Raw genomic sequence first — 22,726 nt, 5'->3', positions numbered from 1 at the left:
TATCAATACCAAGTTCACAAAGATGAGAAAATATTGGAAAAAAAGGCGCAACTTTTTAAGGCCTTGTTTATTCCTAACACGAAAAAAAAAAATAAAATAATATAATTTTAAAAATTTTCATAAACAGTATTTTTTTATGGTTTTCCTCGAAAAAGTTAGAAATAAAATATCGCATTTAACTCATAAGAATCGAGCTGATATAGTCTCAGTTCATTTTCCACCTTCATTTTATATAAAATTTTCATTTCATCAGGTTCATTTTATTTAAAGAGTATTGCATGTCCTTCTTATACATTTTTTAAAGGAAGCAGGGGAAAAGTCGGTTGTTTTTGAATAGCCATTATAACATCAAATAATTTATTATTATTATTAATAATGTTTATATTAATAATTTTTATATTTCATAATTCAAGTCAGTACTTTATTCGTTTCCATTTTCCAATAAAATTAACGTCAATGATGCATCAATTATGTTAATATGTACAACTGGTATTAAGGTAATAGGTGATGAGGAAATAGGTATCCAATCTTCTAATATAGGTACATAATGTATGTACCTATTATAGGTACTTAGTAAATAGGTTTTTTTACTTCCCCTAGAACGTATCAATACCCTAAATGGGGTATTTGAAATAAAGGAAATGAAATAAAGTCACGAATTGAGTTCATGCAAAATCTGAGAAATATTTTTAGGGTGGTATCATTTTTGATTTACAAAGATCAAGATTATTATCTTTTTAAAGTAATGAAAATATTCAAAATAGATAGAAGTGCCTGAAAAGTAAATATTACGCTGACAATATTAACTCAGGCAGCGCAAAACCAGCAACCGAGTTGTCGTCATAAAAATTCAAACTTTTAAAAATTATGAAAAGGAAGATATGCTTATCGTGATTGTTAGATATTAGAGTAAAATGCGATTAAGGATGATTTATTTTCTCAGATTACAGAGGAAAATTTAGAAATTACACCTATAAAATCCTCAAGCCTTTGTGTACAGAACCAACAGGTGAAAGGTTTATACTCGTTACTTAGCTTTTCGAAGACCTCGCTATTTTATCTATCCTACTGTCAGAAATAGTAAATATTTGTGTAAAGTAAAAAAGGAAACAAAATTATCACTTGAAAGTATATCCAATAAAGGATTAAAATTAAAGAGGCCTAGGAAGTAGATTCCGGTGTATTCTAGTAGCACATTTCGAGATTATCTACCCACTTTTCAGCAGAAGAACGGATCAACTTTTGCTCGAATTCAGTTGCAATTTAAAATTCTATCGCTTGGTTAAGGTATGTATTTTTCATATTAATTACATTGTTTTAGCTTTCGATTAAAGTCTTTCATCTTAAATATCATTCAGACAAACTGCTTTTTTCTTACATCTGCAAGCAAAAATAAATAAATACGTAAAAAATGAAATGTCTCAAAAATTTTCTACTTCTAAAAATAATAGAAAATTATAAGAGGAAAAATATTGTAATTTTCTGTAAATCCATTAAAATTAATTTTAAAACGAGACAACTTTTAAAACGTTTTTAAAAGGCGCGTATTGCTTCTTTAATAATTTTTTTTTTATAGTGTTGGATCGTGCAAAAATAATTAACCGTCTTTTTTAAATCCCTTTTAAAAATTAAAGAAAAAATGTTTTGAATTTTTGTTTTTAATGGAAATATTTTTCTTCAATATTAAAATTGTTTTTTTTTTTTTCACAACCCTTTGATGCTGATGGGACACCGGTTTTCATTTTTATGTATGTCGTTTTTAAAAATTGAAAAAAATTATGTTTTTATTTTTTGATTTAAATGAAATTATTGTTCTTCATTATTAAAATTGCTTGTTTTTTTTACGATAACTCTCTGTAGCAGATGGGACGCGGGTCTCCCTTTCATGTATTTTTTTGACGCTCTAATTACAGGCAAAAATATATTAGGATATTTTTAATACTAAGAAAATATATCCTAACAGTTACTAAAAAAACCAGTTAGATATTCTGGATTATATTTGTACTAAAATCCAAATCCCAAAAGAGTAGTTGAAATTTTTTTTCCCCCATTCACTTTCGAAAATTTAATAATAATCAATTTCGTTAATTAAAGAGATTTTAATGATGAATTTGTTCCTCTCAGATCGAAATAACTACGAAAAAGTGCAAATGCGAAATTTTATTAACTGATCGCAATAATTGTTGTTTCTTGAAATAAAATGGTTTTTTTTATGAACGTTGAAATTATTCACTTAAATTATTTGTACTAAAAAGAATTCTGTTTGCTTATGCTTGTGTCCCCACTTCCCATCCCCAAACACGTGATTTCATTAAGATCGATCAGTGAACGTAAAGAATTTTGCGAAGTAATCATTTTTAAAAATAACATTTAAAAATCAAAGTGTATTTTCATATCAAATTAGGTGGGTTCTCAACCGTAATTGAATATCTTCGCTTTCCCAAAGGACAGATACATTAAATACAATTTTTGCCTGCATTACATTGCGTGTGAAACTGATCATAAAGTTTTAAGTCATTTAAAATATCTTTAACTGTAATTTATTACAGTATATTGATGAAATGTGCACAAAAAATAATAATTATAAAACGATTAATGGGATTAGACACCAAAATTTTATATTAAAATGCAGCGTAGAATTTACGTTATAATAATGATTAAAAAATGCTATAATCATAGTTTTTAAAATGTTGTAGCTCTCAGTTTAATAATTTAGAAAACAATCAAAATCAAAGGTGTAAAATTAGCTGTATAGGTAAATATTTTAAAATTAGGGATACCAAAGCATTTATAGGAAAACAATACCTTTAGAACTTTTATCAATTTTATGCTAATAACAACCAAAACGATATGGAAATCAATGAAGAAAACTGGATCCAACTACACTGGTTATCATAAATTAAGGAAAATTCACAAAAATCGCGATAACTCAAGAAATTACACATGGAATTTTATGAAACTTACCCACAATATACAACACATAGTAAGGTATTAAACAACATAAAAAGAAATTATCAGACATTAATAGTAGTATAGAAATTAGCACATGTATAAAATAAACAAATTGGAAGTATCGGTTTGCAATAGAAAAAGTACCTTTAATATGGAATATGATTGCCTCTAGAAGCAATACAGCACAAACAGCGATGTGTGATGCTTTCAATTATGCGGTCTATCAGTTCAATAGGAAGTGAGAGCCATTGCTCTTGTAAAGCAGTTGCAAGCGTGGCAAGGGTCTGAGGGGGCGGATTGATGGCAGATACACGCCTCCCTAGAGCATCCCAAACGTGCTCGATAGGATTCAAGTCCGGGGATCGAGCTGGCCACTCCATGCGAGTAATTGTTTCCTGTTGAAGATAATCATCAACAATGCGAGCTCTGTGTGGTCTTGCATTATCGTCCTGTAACAGGAAGCAATCACCAATTGCCCCGGCATATGGGCGCACATAAGCATCAAGGATGTTGTCTCGATAAACCTGAGCATTCACGGTTCCCCTTGGAAAGACATGGAGGTATGTGCGCCCTCCTAAGGATATGCCTCCCCAAACACAGACACTGCCTCTTCCGTATGCATCTCTTTCACGGATGTTTGATGGATGATAACGGGTCCCAGGTTCTCTCCATATCAAATAACGTCTACTGTCACTTTCTAGACTAAACCTGGACTCATCCGTAAAGAGAACAGGCCTCCATTGATCTGACGTCCAGTGGACATGTTGTCGGGCCCACTGCAAACGGTCTCTCCTATGGCGTGATGTGAGCGGCACGCAAATGGCTGGTCGTCTCGCATACAGACCACCTTCGTGGAGCCTTCTGCGCACAGTTGACGTTGACACCAACCTTCCGGTGGCTGCAGCAAGAGAGGATCTAAGATGTGTCGGAGTAGCGGTTCTATTCCTGCGTGCACTTAATGTCAAATATCGGTCATCGGCACTGGTCGTAACAGTTGGCCGTCCTTGACTGAACCTCCTAGATGCCGAATCTGTGGTTTGAAATTGCCTCCAAAGTCTATGAACCACAGATGGACTCACATTTAGCCATCTGGCCACTTCTGATTGACTCTGCCCTGCCTCTAGTCTCCCGATGGCTCTCCATCGTAGTTCTTCAGGCAAATGATGCCTAGAGGTCATTATTACGAATTGGCTATCTCAGATTTTCAATGTCGCAATCACAGTAAAATTTGTGTGCTTTCTCTCAAACTTGGACTTTTATGCTCCAGGCAGATGACGTAAGCCGAGTGCAGCGCCACTAATTTGCATATTGCAATTTTACTCAGCTACTCTTAGTGGACAACATATGCAAATTTTGCACGGTTTGGCTTACTTTTGAAAGAGTTATCGCTATTTTTGTGATTTTTCCTTAATTTATGATAACCAGTGTATTTGAATTTACGGTCAATTAAAACACACCGACAACAACGGGAAACTGAGTTAGACCATTATGTTTTTATGTTCCACAAAAGAAATCGCTATTTTCCATAAAAAAGTAACCAAGAAACGCCACTTTCGGAAGAACCCAATAATGGGATACCTGCAAGTGACGTAGAGTGGATATCTTGAATCTGATTGGTTGTTGAAACGTGGCATTTGTTTAGGCTAGATACTGTTCTTTCCATTTTATTTCGAGTAAGCCAAACCCATCAAGTATCATGAGTATAATAGGTTTCTTTATATTTAACGTGGCATCATGACTATTTGGAATCTTTGAAGCTTTGTATTTTGAGCTTGTTAAATGTCAGATACGTTTTGAACTAAAAGCTAGGATCTAAGTAGGAATTTATTATATTTATCATACTTTAAGTAAGAATGTCAAAAATTTCTATTTAAGAAAAAAAATCAATACTGAACAATTTATTTAGTTTTTTCTTTCATTGTATATTTGAAATTTTTAAATATTTTTAGTTAAAAACTTAGGTAACTGCTATATTATTGATCAAGAAAATTTTTTTGTTGATATTTATGAAATACTATATATTTAATGTTCATAAATTTTTAAAGTTTATATTAGATTTATAATTTTAGGACCTCTGCTCACCAAAAATAAAATTAAAATTTTAATCTAAAATTGTGTTTAAAAAAATTCCGTTAAACCCAGTCGTATACTTATGGTCTTCACATCATCGCTAAAACAAGGAGTTCAGTTGCAGTTATTTCACTAGAAGAAAAAAAAAATAAAAACTTCTAACAACAACTATCGAATAACATGGCTGGTTTATTTCTAACTTCCTATGCACATTTATTTCACTATTAATACTTCATTGATGACAGAGCCATCTATGGATTGAGACAAGAAGCTTCCAGAATACTTTAAATATTATGATTTTTAATGCCTAAACTTGGAGCATTTCCGAATCATTGTATGTATAGTTATTAATATGATTTTCTCTCTCTGTTATAATAGTACAAGAGATCTTTTCCTCCCGCTTGCTTAGCTCACCGATTACTACGATTGCGACAATCACTTTTCATTTCTTTACGAAAAATGGATGGTTTTAAAGTGAATGAATATTCATATAAAATATTCCAAAATGTTTCATTTCATTAAAACAGATTTGGTTTTAGATTTATTTGTTATAAAATTTAAACCTAATCATTTTGCTCTTAGACTATATTACAACTTCATCTACAACTTTGCTTTTTAAATTCCAATTTAATTGTTAATATTTTAGCCAAAAAATTACAGCTACGACCCCAGCCCACTTTACTCACTAAACTCCACTGCTGTTCAATCATTTTTTTGTTTTGTTTCGTGATTTTAAATAGAATGTTACGGCTAAATTAACAAAATAATGAACTGAAAAATTAGTGTATTGTATTAAGATATTTTATTTTATAACAGTCGTTGAACAGCCGACCCAATTTTTTGGGTTTACGACTATTAATGTTTAACACCGTAGAACTGCAATTGTGAATCCAATCCGGAAAACAAGGGAACTCCTATATTTGAACTTTAGTTCAGAAACTCTCCAAAAAACTTCTTTTTTATCTTCGATTATTAGAAATGAAGTTGTGGTTGGTTTTTCGTATACTGACTAACGAAACCGAAACCTGAAATAAATGTTTTTGTTACACTTTAAGTATTTTAACCTTTCTTTAATTGAACAAGTTATGTATATAATGTCAAATAAAATTCAGTTTCAAAAATTGATTTTCAAATTATAAATTTTTTTGTTGCCAGAAATGTCTTGCATTTCGGAATTTTCTTGCATTTTAAATGCATTCTCTGAAGAACACTGATTTTCACAAAAATGTCTTTATGCTGACGCACAAAAGAATTCTTTGAAACTTTATATGTAGACTTTGTACATTATTAGAGATGTTTTGATCTAAAAGCTAAAGTCCAAGTGTGAATTTCTTTATCTTTATCAAATTTAAAAAAAAAAGAATGCTTATAATTTTTCTTTAAAAACTCAATATATTGTACACTACATTGATATGTATGCCTAATTCTTTGATATATATACTCTATATATATCAATGTATTTATTTTTATTTTATTGTTCTTTTAAAATTTTTTAAGATTTATCATTTAACAGATGAAAACACATTTTTGACCTAGAAAAAAAAAACTAATCCAAAATTTATGCATCACAATTTGTCTTAATTGCTTCCCAAAGCTTACCAAAGATAAAATTAAAATTTTAATTAAGGCTTCGTTAAAAACAATTATGTCGAAATCAGGCGGATAACTTATGTTATGTTTCCTGCCTTTTCTGTAGTGTTAAAACATTATTACTAGTTCGATAGAATTTTTAACCCTTTAACTGAGTATACGATATTCAGAATCTTCTGTATTATGTCTTAATTGCTTTTTAAATAAGCACAATTGAGAAAGATTTAAAATAATGAAAATAATTTGTTTTTAAATATTGCAACGAAAAAGATGACCCAAACTCTTTCTTTTTCAGACTCATTCCAAATGAAAATAACTGGATTGGACAGCAGACATAGCTGGATTGTGGCCGTGGCCAGCTCCATCATATTCACCTTCGTGACATGCCCCATGAGATTGGGATCACAGCTTTTTGTCTCCATTTTGGATCGTTACGGCGCTGACAGGAATGCAGCATCTTTTCCATTCGCTCTGGCCTATTGCGCAAGAAGTTTGTCAGGTGATTTTTTTTATCTGCTTCATTCAATTTTTGTTAAATCAATAGAATCTTCGCATTTTTTTTAATTATATGCACAGAGCGCAAAAGGCAAAATTAAATAAAATAAATGAAAAAAAATGGTCCACTTTAAATACTTTTTAAGTGGGAAATGAATGGATAGAGCGTTCACCTTCCAATAAGATGAACCGGGGTTAGATCCCTGCGTTGGATGGTCGATACGATTTCCGCACCCGGCTTTCACCGACCACAGTGCTGACGTGAAATATCCTCAGTAGTAGACAGAACATGGATTTGAATCCCCTCACTATCAGGCTAACCGTGGTAGGTTCTCGTGGTCTTCCTCTCCATGTAACGCAAATGCGGGTTAGTCACATCAAAAAGTCCTCCACAAAGGCAAATTTCGCCCAATACTTGCTCTAGGAGTTCCCTTGTCTTACAAAGCTACGGAGTTGAACATTAGTAGTTTCAAACCCATAATTGGGTCGGCTGTTCAACGACGAGTATAAAATAAAATTAAATACTCTAAATTGAAAATTAAAAAAAATTTTGATACCCAAAAAGTATTTTCTAATATTCTCTTTTTAATAATAATTTTAAAGCAAGAAAAAAAAATCCATTTTATTTAGCAAACGGTTGTGGAGACGTAGCAATTTTTAAATAAATTTATTTTTTAAATTTCAAGCTTTAGAAAATATTATTCCAAAAGGCATTTTAATTTATAAATTTTTGCATAGAAATAATTGCTTGATTTGCAAATTTTTTTAGGCAAATTTTGGATGCGTGAATGCATGTACTACATGTACAATGCGCAAAATAAAAAACGGACCACCCTAAATTATTTTTGATCTGATGATCGGATCTTCGCGTTCTAGGTTGTTGTAGTTCATTTACGTCACACTAGAGCTGCACAATGGGCTATTGGCGTCGGTCTGGGAAACATCCCTGAGGATGATCCGAAGACATGCCATCACAATTTTGATCCACTGCAGAGGGGATGGCACCCTTGCGTCGGTAGCCCAACGACCTGCACATGAAGGCGAGCACTTTATAGTAGCACAGTTTAATGAGGACCAATACCGCACACTCTCGGTCCCTAGGTGCATACTGACCGCAGCCAATAATGCTTGACTTCGGTGATCTGCTGGGAGCCGTGTCTTAACGATCAGTCCACTGCGGGACCTTCACGTTCTAGGACTCAAGCTAAATGTCTCGAGGGATTTATATCAAATATGCTAATTACTTAGTGCAGATGATATTTTAAGTTACGAAATCAGACACACAAATGTACTTTCTCTGAATAAACACATCTTTATTTTTGTTTCCAAATTTCTGACCCTCAAAATGTAGGGGTTAACCACAATCTGGGATTAGTTCGTGTCGAATGCATTAACTGAAATGAATAAAATAAGTTGAATTATGACTTTCGAGAAAAAATGTGAGAATTGGTGTGAGAATTGTTATCGGAGAATAATTAGTAATCCTTAAATTAGGTTATCACCGACGAGACAGTGTAAGGTTCAGGGAACTGGGTATCAAAAAGGTTCTGGGTTTGAATCCCGAACAAGTCATGGATGTTCTTTCATTCTTTGTACTATCTGTCCCTAGTGTGAGAGCTGCTTTGGCCCACCAAATATGGTGCCTCTGAAAGTGTGACCCACAAATCTGTTCTACTGATACCTGAATGTTGAGTGTTAATCCGTTAGTCATTGGAAAAAAAAGTAAATCAGGTTATTTTATTGTGAATTTAAGAATTCGTCGAGAAATACTAAAACAATCATTTGTAGAAACATATCCTTTTAGAAATTTGTTTAATATATTGTTATTGAAAAAAAAACATAAATATATATTTTAAAATTTGCTATTTTTCAAATTGTTATTTTGCTTAAATAACTTCATAACAATATTAAATAAACAATCGATAAAATAATTCTAATTATTAAATAAATAAATGATTTTTAGTTAAATGTGAACCTATTACAGGTTTCAAAACTCATTACTGATAGAAAAAATTCTTAATTAATGGAACCCTTGTGATCTTTTTACGTAACTTTGGAGTTCTGAACATCACCTTTTAGGATCCACTGGTTTACTTTTCCTTAGTTGAAGGAATGTGGAGCCAGTCCCTGAAGCTTCGTGTCGCGGAACTGTCCCACAGTTGTTGCGGTCTATGCTTTGTGATACAAAATCGTTTTTCATTCACTCGAACAAAAAGCTTACAGGGGGGAAATATGTTACTTTAAATCAGATTTATTGTAAAAGCGAAGTAATCGGAATATTCTTTCTAACTAAAACTCACAATGATTCTTTTCGCCAACAGGTCCGTTTGCAGGATATTTTGGCGAGAAGTTAGGACTGCAGAGAGTGACACAGATTGGTTGCTTATTATGTGCAATAGGCATTGGAGGGTGCTTTTTTGCAGAGAGCATCATTATCATTGATATCTGTTTTGGCTTAATTTTTGGTAAGTATGGAATCTCCTGTGCAAAAACTCCTCACGTTGTTTGGTTCGTAATTATCACTTTTTGTATAGTTATAGAGTCTTCGTGAAAAATAATGCCAAGAACGGTGTAGTAAGGGACAGCAAAATAATAAGAGGACTTATTAGAATACTCTGAAATTTTGACGAGTCACTATTGAAGTTAATAAAAGTAAGGAAGTTATTAAAACAAGTGAACATCTTTCAACCCTTAACGATTGGTTTATTTTCAAGAAAACGATCATAGAAGTGCCTATTTTGCCAAATACACGTATTTGATTAGTGCTGACATCTAGTTTTAAATAAACTAACTATCTACAATTACCTTAAAAAATCCTAGTACTGCCTTCTGGTGTGTGAAATGAGAAATAAAATACTTTCCGGGCAAAGGAAATGAATTAGTGTTAATCTTATTGCCTCGTTACTACTGAACACTCCAGCCCGGCAATTTCACGGGAGCGAGAAATCGAAGGCGAAACCTCACCCCATCATTTTTAAGGGGAGCGAGAAGGAAGGAGTTGTGTGAGGAGGAATCTTAAAGACGGTATCTAGCGATAGGCATTACAATTTCATCTGACAATAACACACAATGATTACGAGTTTTTTAAATCCGTTTTTTCTCTCCTAATTAGTGTTCCAATAACGTTTTTTTTTCTTTCTTAAATATTTATTTGCAACCCTTAATAAGCCGAGTTTTGTAAATTAATTTTCTGCAAAGATTTCTTAATTTTATAGATAAGAGTTGTCATGAGATAACATTTCACGCAGAACTAAATAGAAAATACGAAACTATAGTTTTTTAAAAGTAATTTATTTGCTCTTAATAATTTTAAATTTCTTAATGTCTTTATATCTTTATATAAAATAGACAAAGGATAGATACATGAATAATTTATAGCTGAAATAATATTCCCGTGGTGGCTATGTCTGGCGATAAATAATTATTATGATAATTCCCCTGATCTAGCTACTCCTTATGAGCATCTTGGCTGTGGCACGAATGAGGGACTGAGCATTAAAGCTCCAATTAACTCCAAGTGGTAAAGTGGGGTAGAAGTTTGGGGCAAATTGTCAGGGACACCTTTACAAACGTGCATATTAAATCAATAATGAAAGAAATAAGAATAATCAGGCATTAAACTGAGCAGCTCACCCCCTGAACGTTGCGCCTTTTTTATTTAATGCAGTGAGAAAAAAACAAGATGCTATCAGCGTAGCATTGTTTAACATCGTGGCTGATCAAAGAAAAAGAGTGGATTAAAATTTTCAATAAGTAACTTTAATAGAAAAGGAAATAGTAAGCGGTTTGATAGTATTTTAGTTCGACTCGACGGATAAACTGATACTTTATTATTTTATCACACACGTTTTCTTATTGGATTTAGTGGAATTTTTATAGCTTGATAATGTTTTGGCTATTTTTCTGTCTCAAATACAAATTTTTTCCGACAAATGTTTGAATTTGTTACCTACAATTCTAAAAATATGAATTAATAAGAATGAATTAATCCCCCGTGAAAATATGAATTAATACGAGGTAGTTACTTCGGAGCACCCATTGTGCATTTCGGAATCATGCATCCATTGATTGTCCCAAAATTGACGGATGGTTTGAAAATATTAATTAAAGAAAACCGGAAGGAGATAGAAATGTATAGGAAACCTGGATTCCATCTCCTTCAAGTTACAATATTAATTACAAAGATCGTCAACAGATAGCGCTGTTGATTGGAAAACTATTTGCCAGATCATATCCGCATGTCAAACCATTCCAACTGAAATATTTGCACAGGCGTTTGCTAATTTTCTTCTCAGTCTATGCCACATTATTGCTGCAAATGGTGGTCAGATTAAAAACAGCTTTTATAGTATACGGCGCCATTTGCTGACGAACTCTGTAACTAAACTTGAAACTTAGTGAAGTTAAATCCAGTTTTCTGAGAAACGTGCATAAAAATGTCCGTTTCTATCGTTTTTTATTCTTTTAAATTGACTTTTCAAGTAGGTGATCACGCAGGAGACAACCGGTCCTTAGTCAAAGTAAAGTGGTTAACTGTTAATGAAAAGTATAAACTCATAATCAGAATCTGATGCAAATCTTTCACATTTTTATTTTAGATAAAATGTATTTTTCATTTTAGGATTTGGTTTAGGATGGGCCACTGCTGTTGTCCCTGAGATCATCAATCAACACTTCGACAGGCACAGAGCAAAGGGACAAGGAATTGTCTTTGGTGGGAGCGGCTTGGGTTCCTCTTTATTTCCTCCTCTTTTGGAATTAGTGCTGTTGCATTTCGGGACATCCGGAACTTTCCTAATCATATCCGCCATCATACTTAACAGCATACCAGTGACTATGTTGTTAAATAAACCCAAACCTGAGAAGTCTGAATCACTGAAACCTTCATCAGCGGGTGAATCTAACTTGAAAACAAAACAATCTAGTGTGTGCCATGTGGTCGAAAAGGGAAAAGAATCTAATTTAAAGCAAAAATTTGATTCACGGAAATTCGAATTTTATAATAAACTTGCGAACGATGTTTCAGATGTTAAATCGACTGATGTGTCAGAATTTCAACTCCATCCTGATTCTATCTTCTCATTTGTACCAAGTTCCCTTTCTGATCAAAATACTTTAAACTCTACTCCAGTACGTTTGTTGTCCTATACAAGTACCGAGCCTTTGGAATTCCGAAGATGGCAGAAAAACATATTAGAAAGACATTCCAAGCAAATGGACACTGATGTGCTCAATAATCAAAACTTAAAAAATCAAAAGCAAACATCTTCAGTTATCAATACGCAAGTGCTTAAGGACCAAGGGCATACACCTGCAGTGTTAAATTGCAGTGTCTTGAACGATCAAATTTACTATATAAACAATAAATTTAGAACTATTACTACAAATAGTAAGAAACTCACTTCGGAAGAATCAAGTAATTCCATTAGTGTTCTATGGAATCCCGTGTTTTTGCTCATAACCCTGATTCAAAGCTTGCATTTCTACGTCATGTATATGTTTCTAACCATTACCATAGACATTGTTCGAGACAAGGGCGTCGAACGCGATCACGAGGTATATTTCGTGATGGCTCTGTCGTTTTTCGATACAATTGGACGCTTTCTCTTAGCTTCTGTTACCGATCATGGATACATAACTGTCGCCAACTTTAGTGCCATTTGTTTCGCCCTAATAGGACTAATGTGCCTAATGCTTGTTTTTGTGTCGGGGTTTTCGGCTACTTTAACTGCCATCTGCTTACTCGGACTTATTTTGGGTGGCAATACAACAAGTCTTCCCGGAACCTTGAATGAGTTTATTGAGAAGAAGAATCGAGCGATGGCAATGGCATCCAGGCTCTTGCTGTATGCACCAATGAGCTTCACGATGTCACCCTTAATAGGTATGTCAGTAATATTTTTTATAAACACTGTTCCGTAATCACTGTATTTAATGTATGTTACACTTATCTATATAATTGCTGGATGAATTGTTAATATGTGATAACCTAACCGACAGAAGTGAAACTTGCCAAATTTGCTAACTCACCCCAAGTTTAGGCATAGCTCTTACGTTTAGCATTAATGTCAATGTGCGTGATTGCACTCTTAAAATGATATTTTAAAACAGCCGAATCCTTTTAATTAATTATTCTAATAAGTAATTTTAATAAATAGAATTAACGTTAAGTAATTCTTTTATGAAGTTTCCAAATAATTATAATATTAAAAGAAATTACAGCTAATTTTATTTCTTACAATTTGCGCCATTCTTTACATTATACTTATCATTTTGCTTTACACTTTATTTTTATTTGCACCTTATTTTATATTTTAAGCTTTATTTTACTTTATAGTCTACGCCTTACTTTATATTTAACACTTTATGTTATATTTAACACTTAAATTTACTTTTTACTTTACATTAACTTTGCTTTATATCTTACAATTTACTTTACGCTTTCGTTTTACTTTTTACTTCACTTTACTTTAATTTTGCTTTTTTAACTTTAAATTTTATTATATACATTGCTTTTTATTTTACTTTTACTTTTCTTTACATTTCACTTATTTTTTACGTTTCTTAGCTTTATTTTTGAAACTAACGCTTCCATGCTAATAAAATTCATACACTCCACTAATAGCGGAGGATTTAAGGCTGTTTTTCGAATGATACGTCATAATATGAAATGATGCTTTTTCGCTAATCATATACTATTTTTATAACTGCTGTGAGTTTTCAACTGTTACTCATGACAGTTAGGTCAAGTTTAGCCTATCTAAAGCCAGCATTGTCTAAACTTATATGAAAAATGGCGCAACACGTCAATACGAAGCAAAACCACAGTCTTACGAAAAGGAAAAGCGTTTGTGGTTCAATGTTTTAATATTTGAAAACTTACTCTAATGCTGCATTATTTGGGATCATAAAAATTTGCAAATACTAAGAATACGATAATGATTTTGATCATTTTTAAACTAGGGGGAAAAATGTCGCAAAATCTGCTTTCAAAAATATTTAAGTTATTTGTCTATTCTAAAGCCCAAATAATTCGTCACGGCAATATTATATATATAGTTAAAAATCAACACATTGATTTAAGCGTAAAGCACGTAAACTATGCCTTTTTTTTTTAAATTTGCTTGTACAATTTAATAATAGCAGTATAGCAAAATAACTTTAAATTAGGGATACAAAAATATTTATAGCTTTAAAATACCTTTATTAGAGCTTTTTTATTATACCTTTATAACTTTTATTAATTTTATACTGATAACAATCAAAATAATATGGAAATAAATGAGAAAAAACTGGATCCCACCACGTGATTTTCTGGCCAATAAAAATACGCGTACAACAATAAAAAACTGCGACACCGTTATTAGATTTTTATATGTAGTAAGATATTTTTTTTCTGAAAATAGAAGTTTAAAAACTGCAGAATGTTAAAATTAATGAAAACGACTTATTTGAAAGTTTTCCTGATATTCGGGTAAAATATCAATTACTTATTACCGGTTTCTTACTGCGGTCAAAATGACTGTAACTGTCGTTATAGGTAAGTAAAAAAGTCTGTTATTCTAGCCTTAAGTATAATAACCAGATTAACCACATTCATAACCTGGCAGAGATATGTATACCATTTGCATGTATACACTTTACTGGTATTTCATGCACTTATGCTTTATGACAAAGGGACATTGTCCGGTATTCTCTAAACTTAAGTTTATTTACTTACTTTTTTTATTCATTTTTTAAAGAAAAAGCGAAATTGTTTGATATTTCTACACTGATGGTTTTCCTTAAATACGTCTTATTAATTATAACTAAATAAGATAGTTAAAGTAAAACATTATGTTTTATAACATGGATTTATTAAAAAAGGAAAATGTTATTTTTCATCAATAGTCAATTCAGCAATATTTTTTAAATAAAGTAAAATGAAGAGAGAAAAATCCGATGTTTTTTTTTCCGTTACTGACATTCGCCAAACCACACTATCATATTTGGATTAAGAAAAACAACAACAACATCATTAAACACAAGTCGTTAAAAATAAATTAAATGAAGAAAATGGAACGCACACCAAAGGGCAGTAAAGTGGTATCGAAATGAGAAGGGGGGATGGAATTACTTCGACTAATAATTTCCTGTCAGGATTACAGTATCATTATTAAATGAAACTCAAAGCTATTTCTAGCTCTCGCCTTCTGTTCTATCTCACAGTGATTGACATCGATGATGCTTTGTTTGACTGATTTTATACAGTTGTCAATGTCACGCTAAAATACATTCTACATGTCGAGGACCTGAACATTTTCAGAAGAAAGGAACGATTTTTTTTTAGCATTTTCGTTATAAATACTTGTACTTGTTCTTCAAACAATTAACAGAAAAAACAATTAAAAGTACTAAATTTAAAAAGTCAATGGTAGTCCATTTTTCAGAGTAGTTCTAGCTTCAAGCAGTAGTCTTCAAACTCTGTCCTGACTTGCAGAAGCTGGCATATTTCATGCCAAGTCAGAGTGCAATTCGGCTACATTCTGAATTTCACTTATTTTCAAATGGTGTGAATGAAAGGATCTTCGTTTACGATGTCTCTATTATTGGTGTTTAGATTTGACTTACTCTTTTTAAAGTGTAGATAAAAGTTAAAATTTTTTGCTAATTTGAAATAAAGTGGTCCTCAAGATAATCATTTCGATTGTTCAATTCTAAATTCGAAGAAATAGTTAATTCTTCAGCTACCCATGTAGCATAATGCGTACATTAAATGTACATTTTTGGGTAATTAGTAAAGTCAATACGCTTTATACGTAAATGTCACGTATCATTGACGGAATGATATTATCATTGAAATTTTTGGTCAAAAAAGCTTTGGTATATTTTACGTAATATTAACGGAATAGATTATACCAACAACCCTTCGGTAGGATTGCTTTCGTATATTTTAAGAAAGATTAACGGAAGAATATTTACAATTCAGATTAAGTAAAAATGATTCTGTGTATTTTACGTATTATTGACAAATTAAATTTACCATTTAAATTTTGGTAAATTTCGGTTCGAATTTATTTACATAAATTTTCTATTTTTTGGATATCTGTTTTTTCCTGTAATTCGACGTTTCAGCTTATGTACATTTTGACGCAAATATTACAAAAATGACGCACTCTTTCTTGCCTAGTACAAATGGTAAAATATTCGTAAAAGAAACAAATTTGTTTACGTAAAATTTTATGTAACTTAGTTTTTTGGATAATTATTTTTTTCTATAAATTGACGTTCCAGTTTAACGCAAATTTTACGAATCCTTAGTAAAATTTAAAGGTGAAATACACGTATTTTTGAAGTAAAATTGGTGGTACAACTACCTGGAAAGCTGTTAATCCACGCTGTCAATCAATTATCCCTGCTCAATTTTTTTAACGGCCATAATAGGAAAGCCACATCATTTTGGCCTCTTTAGCCCTCTCAACAAACTTCCTCATCGCAACGAGTGAAAAGTCTTTCAGTCACGACTGATTTAAAGTTGTTACTCCATTGCGTACACTCTTTGGTTGTTTAGTCGGCTGCCAGGATCGAACTCACGTCTTACTGCTCGTTACCACCGGGATAAGCACTGCTTTAACCTATTGCGCCACCTGAACACCTTCACATCGTGTGCCAATTTACAAAATAATACTCAGAAGGTATACAGTATCTGATATAAGTAATCAAACAGATCATTTTAATTCTCATGGATGTTTGGGCTAAAAACTTGCACTAATCTAAGTAAAACCACGCATATCTTACTCGCTGGCTAGTTTCAAGACGAAAGCTTGCATGCATCTTAAAACTGAGGTAAATAAAAATATCAAAAGGTCTTGAAAAAAATTTAATGAGTTCAAAAACAACTACGAAGGTTTTGAAATTTTAAAACTAATGGAGGGACCTTCTTTCATGAATGACACCATTGCCGAGCCCTTTAGATTTAGTGGAGGAGACGGTGTGGTTTTCAGGCTAAAAAAATGTTTGAAAATTCCCAAGTTTAGAGAAATTTTTTTTAGAAAAAATTAGCGGGTTATTGGTTCTGTAGAACCTTACACACAAACTTTATTTCTTTTTTATAAATGATTTTATCGGTAAGAAATATTTTTTAGTTGTTTAGTAAAATGTCAGTTGTGAATTAGTTGTTTATTTAAATTTATTTAAATGTGAAATAAGATTGTTTTAATTTTTAGGTATCTTCAGAGAAGGTATGGGTTCATATGATGGACTGCTCTACATGATGCTGGGCATGTCTATGCTGTGTAGCATTCTTCTACAGTTCATGTCGCGTTTCATTAGGCGCAGAGGCAGAGAAGAACGCTGCGAACAGAGATGATCTTCACTCATTCTACATCTGACGATGTGGAATCGAAAATCTACACCTGAAATCATCTTTAAGATTTATTCAACACCATGAATAATCTATTTTACATTTTTACTAATTCTACATCTGACCTTGGTACTCCATATCATTATTTATTAGACTCGTATGTTTTCATAACGCTGGCATCATTATATGTTGACATGATGATGAAATGTGTTTTCTGGAATGAAGCTGCGAATTCAGTAGCGAATTTAGAAAGTCATTTTAAATTACAGTATTTCGCAGCCATTTTAAGCAGATAATTTTTCAGTACAGAACTTTACAGGCCATTTTACATCCGTTTCAAGTGGAGCATTGTTTAAAAAAATTGACAGGCCATTTTACTTCATAGAATTATAGCCATTACACGAAAAGACTTTTTCACCAAAGATTTTGCCAGATCATTTTACTTTACAGCATTTTAGTATTTTCAAGTGTAAAAATTTTCAGCAGAGAATTTGACAAGTCATTTTACATTACGGAATTTTGCAGCTATTTCAAGTAGAGAATTGTTCAGTGGAAAACTTGACCGGCCATTTTATTTAATTGAATTTTACAACCATTTCAAGTAGAGAATTGTTCAGTAGCAAACTGGACAGGCCATTTTACTTTACTGAATTTTGTAAATTTCGAGTGCAAAATTTTTCAAGAGAGAACTTGATAGACCCTTTTGCATTATGGAACTGTGCAGCCATTTCAAGTAGAGAACTGTTCAGTAGAAAACTTGACAGGTCATTTTACTTCGTAGAATTTTACAGCCATTTCAAGGAAAAACTTTCTCAGTAGAGAATTTGAGTGACTATTTTACTTTACAGAATTTTAATAATTTCAAGCGCAAAATTTCTCAGTAAGAGACTTTGGTAAGACATTTTAAGAAGAGACTTGTCCAGTAGAAAACTTTACCGGTTATTTTATTTTACAAAATTTTAGTCATTTTGTGTGCAAAATTTTTCAGTAGAGAGCTTGATAGACCATTTTCCATATTTTCAGTGCCAAGTACATAAAATTTATTGTTATAATGTTATTCATACTTTTCATGGGAATGTACTATATGTCACTTACTTAATTTTTATAATGTTATTCATACTTTTCATGGGAATGTACAATATGTCACTTACTCAATAAAACCTTTGTGTCAAAACTGTCTCTTTCTGTACTGCGCAACACGATGAATTTGAATTAAAATTATCTGATCAACTTAATAAAATTATGAAGCCTACAAGGAAGGATACAGCTAAGTAGGTTACTTGCCTGTTAAGCTTAAATAGCTAATAATGCTTTTCCAGCTTTAACGTCAGCTAAGATAGTTATGTTGCTTGCAAGTCTTGAATATAGAAAAAAAAGCAAAATGTAAAAGCAAATGTAAAAAAACCTATATAACATGTTCAGAATTACAAGGCTACGAAGGTGAACATTAGTAGACATAAGCCCAAAACTTGTGTCAGCTGTGTAACAACGGTTTAAAAATAAAAAATAAAATTACTAAGCAACCCTTAATAGTTGATCTTCTTTGGGCCGAAAATCCCAAAGTCATTGAAATACGAAACAAATTAAATAAAGAAAAACAAACTATTTTGAAAATATTACATAAAAATTATCTATTATTTTCATCATTTTTTTAATTTTATTAAAACGCAATATAATTGTATTATAATTTTATTAAATCGTATTATTTTGTCATCTACAATAAAACGAAAAAAAAACGCTTTTATAAATGTTGGAGTATAGTTGTAGTGGTAGCAAATTTCTCTATTGTTGATTTTAATTGTTTTATTTTAAATTAAAATGTTCGATGTAGAATGCTTAAGTATATTTCTATATATGCATGCTTTTTTTTTAAATTTATTCAATATATAATTTTTTTAATTATTACTATTTCTTTTTTCTCAGATGTTTTACTTTCACTTCATAAAAATTACTAAAATATTGAATAATAATGATTTATTGATTGCTTATAAATGTAACTAAGAGTGTCAAAACTTATTGTTGGTTTTAAAAAAGTCCTTCTTCTCGGTGCCTCAGGGACCCTTTCATGAAGCCCTAGGTTCCCGCAGAACACCTTTTAGGAACCACTGATTTATAAACATTAATTGACTTTTCAAAGAAAAAATTAAAACACAAGTTTAATAAGAGAAATTCGAAAAACGGTACACCTTTTAGGAACCGCTGATTTATAAACATTAATTGACTTTTTTACAAAAAAATTAAAACACAAGTTTAATAAGAAAAATTTGAAAAACGGTACACCTTTTAGGAATCACTTATTTATAAACATTAATTGACTTTTTAAAAAAAAATAAAACACAAGTTTAATAAGAGAAATTCGAAAAACGGTACACCTTTTAGGAACCACTTATTTATAAACATTAATTGACTTTTTAAAAAAAAATAAAACACAAGTTTAATAAGAGAAATTCAAAAAACGGTACACCTTTTAGGAACCACTGATTTATAAACATTAATTGACTTTTAAAAAAGAAATTAAAACACAAGTTTAATAAGAGAAATTCGAAAAACGGCACACCTTTTAGGAACCACTGATTTATAAACATTAATTGACTTTTTTAAAAAAAAGTTAAAACACAAGTTTAATAAGAGAAATTAGAAAAACGGTACACCTTTTAGGAACCACTGATTTAGATACATTAATTGACTTTTTAAAAAAAAAGTTAAAACACAAGTTTAATAAGAGAAATTAGAAAAACGGTACACCTTTTAGGAACCACTGATTTAGATACATTAATTGACTTTTTTCATAAAGAAAATAACAGTTTTGATAAGAGAAATGCTATGTTAATTTTTTAAAACACAAATTTCAATCCAGCTCACCGACATAATGTAAACAGAGGCAGGATATTGTTTCGGTTCTAAGAAAAGTATTATCATTTAAGTTGAGAAGCAGTTGATGAGTTTATATGGAATGAATGCATGAAATAGATGATGTCCCGTCTGTCTTTGTCAATGACATTACTTGCGACCTCCTATGTTATGGATAACAAATTAGTGTAAGCGGATCCTGCTTATACTAATCAGTATAAGCAGGTGCAAAAATAATACCGATGCAAATAATTTTGCTTCGCTACCTAATCAATTTTTTAGATACTGTAAATCCGTAAATTAGTAAAAATTAAACGATATAAGCCGTCATTGGTGACCAGTTTGGTCACCTTTCAGAACTATGTATAGTACAACATGTAAACTTTAATGATAACGAAACTGAATGCAGATGAGAATTGTTATTAAATATTCTAATTCTTCAAAGTCTGCTCCAAATCTAACACATTAATTAGTTTTGAACTATATATTTACTGAACTACCATTGGCTTATCAAATTTGGGCAAATCCGTGACTAAAAATCTTCTAATATTTAATGAGAACTTTTTAAAGTTTTTTTAAATTAAATATTAAGAATTCTTTTAAAATGGTCAATAAAAAAACCAAAAGTTTAATCACACTTTGACCTTATTAACACTAAAATTTTATAATTGAAATTCAGCCTTATTAATTATAAATTTCGAATTATCCAGTATAATATTATTACTTTTCGCATATTCAGTTTTGAGCCACTCCAAGGTAGCTAACAAATCATACGCGTTTTTATACTTCAGTAAGAGCGAACCATAAGTTAATTTCATCATTTCTTTTATTTTCTTATTTTGTTGTATTCTTTTATTTTCTCATTTTGTAATTTGGCAAACTTGATATGAAAACAATTTAAATCATTTTTGAAAAATGTCGGTGTCTTACTACATTTGAATTCACCAGTCACTTTATATATTACATTTTGAGTTTTATTCTGTATTTTCTATATTTTGCTTGATTGTTTTATTTTGCGTTTTTTCTTTTCTTTTACATTTTTTGCTAAATAAGTCAGTTTCGTTTCAGTTTTCGATCCTCCTCACACTACTGTATTAATATATTTTGCTTTGGCTACATTAATACAATATTAGAAAGCACTTTTTTGCCTATAATCGTAAGAACTGATGACGAAATGCTGTCTTTTCTTTATTTTCCTTTCCGTTTTTTTTTTTTGAGTTTTTGAATATTTTTAGAATTTTTTTTTCCTTTAAATTTTTTTTTACATATTTTTTAACGTTATTTTTAACTTATAATATATTTTTTCAAATTTTTAATATTTTCGTGTGCCAAATGGACAGATATATTTAATACTATTTTTGCTTGCATCTCATTGTGCATGAAACTGATCGTTAAGTTCTAAACCATTTAACAGATCGCTTTAACTGTAATTAATAACAGTAAATTAATGTTTTTTTTGCACAAAAAACAATGGAAAACTGCGACGTTATCATTAGATTTTCATATGTAGTAAGATTACAGATACAGAGATTCTTGCAAAAATTGTGATGTTAAAGTGCTTGTGAAATTTTAAAACATGCTGCCCAGAATGGTTAGGACAATATTTTCTTTTGTAAGTATTGCAGGATATTAGAACTGCAAAATGAGTAGCTCTGATATCCTGAGAAAATATTTTTCAAAATAATACATTTTAAAATAAACAGTAATAAATAAAATAACAGAGCAACAGTAATAATTTATTCATTATGCGTACATTTTTTTCTTTAAAATTTTAAACTAACTTCTGCAATGAAAATAATTATGTTTTATTTATTTTCGAAAATACGTTTTCAAGCTTGTGTTACTCCTGAAATCGAACTGTTGTGCTTCGGTTTTCTGTGCAAAACATGACAACGCTTAGAAAGGGAAAGATTGACTTCATTTCACAAAACTGTAAATAAAGATGATTCGGATAATCAGGTGATTCGAATAATCAGGTAATTCTGATAATCAGCCCTTTTCTGTTACTTCCTACTTTCTCTTTATCGAACAACATAATCAATGAAAAAATGACTTCCTGCGGAACGATCTCGAAAAATAAAAAAAAAGGTGCCCATAAAGAACAAATGTTTCCCAATCATTGGAAATGTTACAGGTGAAAAGACCTTGTTTACACTCATTAGTGAGTAGCGGGGTCGAGTGAGCTTTCTCTTCGTTTCACGGGGCGATGGAGATCGGTGAGGAAAACGGAAGTTTGTTTCGGGCCGTTCCGCTCCGGTGGTTCGCAATTCACTCCCCGAACGCGGACACTTCGATATCCAAACATAACGGAGAGAAAGTGCGAGACGGACACAACATGCCAAACTATCAGCCACAGGTGGACGAGCCTGCTTCGTTCGAAGGACTCCCACCACCGGTGAGTGCCTTTTTTTTTCTTTCTTAATTGGG

At 31.5% G+C, this 22,726-nt stretch overlaps 2 protein-coding genes across 2 annotated transcripts in view; both read left to right on the top strand.

Annotated features, from left to right (window-relative positions):
- The first annotated feature begins 1,013 nt into the window (after positions 1–1,013).
- On the top strand, positions 1,014–18,623 carry LOC107437540 (uncharacterized). Its single transcript, XM_016049593.4, has 5 exons — positions 1,014–1,287; positions 6,908–7,111; positions 9,429–9,572; positions 11,729–12,991; positions 17,313–18,623. The coding sequence occupies exons 2-5, from the start codon at positions 6,919–6,921 to the stop codon at positions 17,453–17,455; spliced, it is 1,743 nt and encodes a 580-aa protein (XP_015905079.3). The 5' UTR covers positions 1,014–1,287; positions 6,908–6,918; the 3' UTR covers positions 17,456–18,623.
- Positions 18,624–22,450: 3,827 nt separating this feature from the next.
- LOC122270129 (uncharacterized) overlaps positions 22,451–22,726 on the top strand; it is a 28,474-nt gene continuing 28,198 nt past the window's right edge. The window contains exon 1 of the mRNA XM_071186132.2: positions 22,451–22,694. Coding sequence (XP_071042233.2) covers positions 22,506–22,694 — 189 coding nt within the window. The 5' untranslated portion in view covers positions 22,451–22,505. The remainder of the gene's footprint in view (positions 22,695–22,726) is intronic.

Source organism: Parasteatoda tepidariorum, chromosome 9 (assembly GCF_982258835.1).
Source record: "Parasteatoda tepidariorum strain Cologne lab strain chromosome 9, Ptep-v5.0, whole genome shotgun sequence".
Taxonomy (NCBI): domain Eukaryota; kingdom Metazoa; phylum Arthropoda; class Arachnida; order Araneae; family Theridiidae; genus Parasteatoda; species Parasteatoda tepidariorum.
This window is presented reverse-complemented; position numbering and strand designations above follow the sequence as displayed.

Bases quoted from the DNA above. Each gene is read 5' to 3' on its own strand.
- LOC107437540 (XM_016049593.4), top strand. From the start codon at position 6,919: ATGAAAATAACTGGATTGGACAGCAGACATAGCTGGATTGTGGCCGTG. The intron at 7,112-9,428 runs GTGATTTTTTTT...TTTCGCCAACAG, and splicing joins TTGCGCAAGAAGTTTGTCAG to GTCCGTTTGCAGGATATTTT. The intron at 9,573-11,728 runs GTAAGTATGGAA...TTTTCATTTTAG, and splicing joins CTGTTTTGGCTTAATTTTTG to GATTTGGTTTAGGATGGGCC.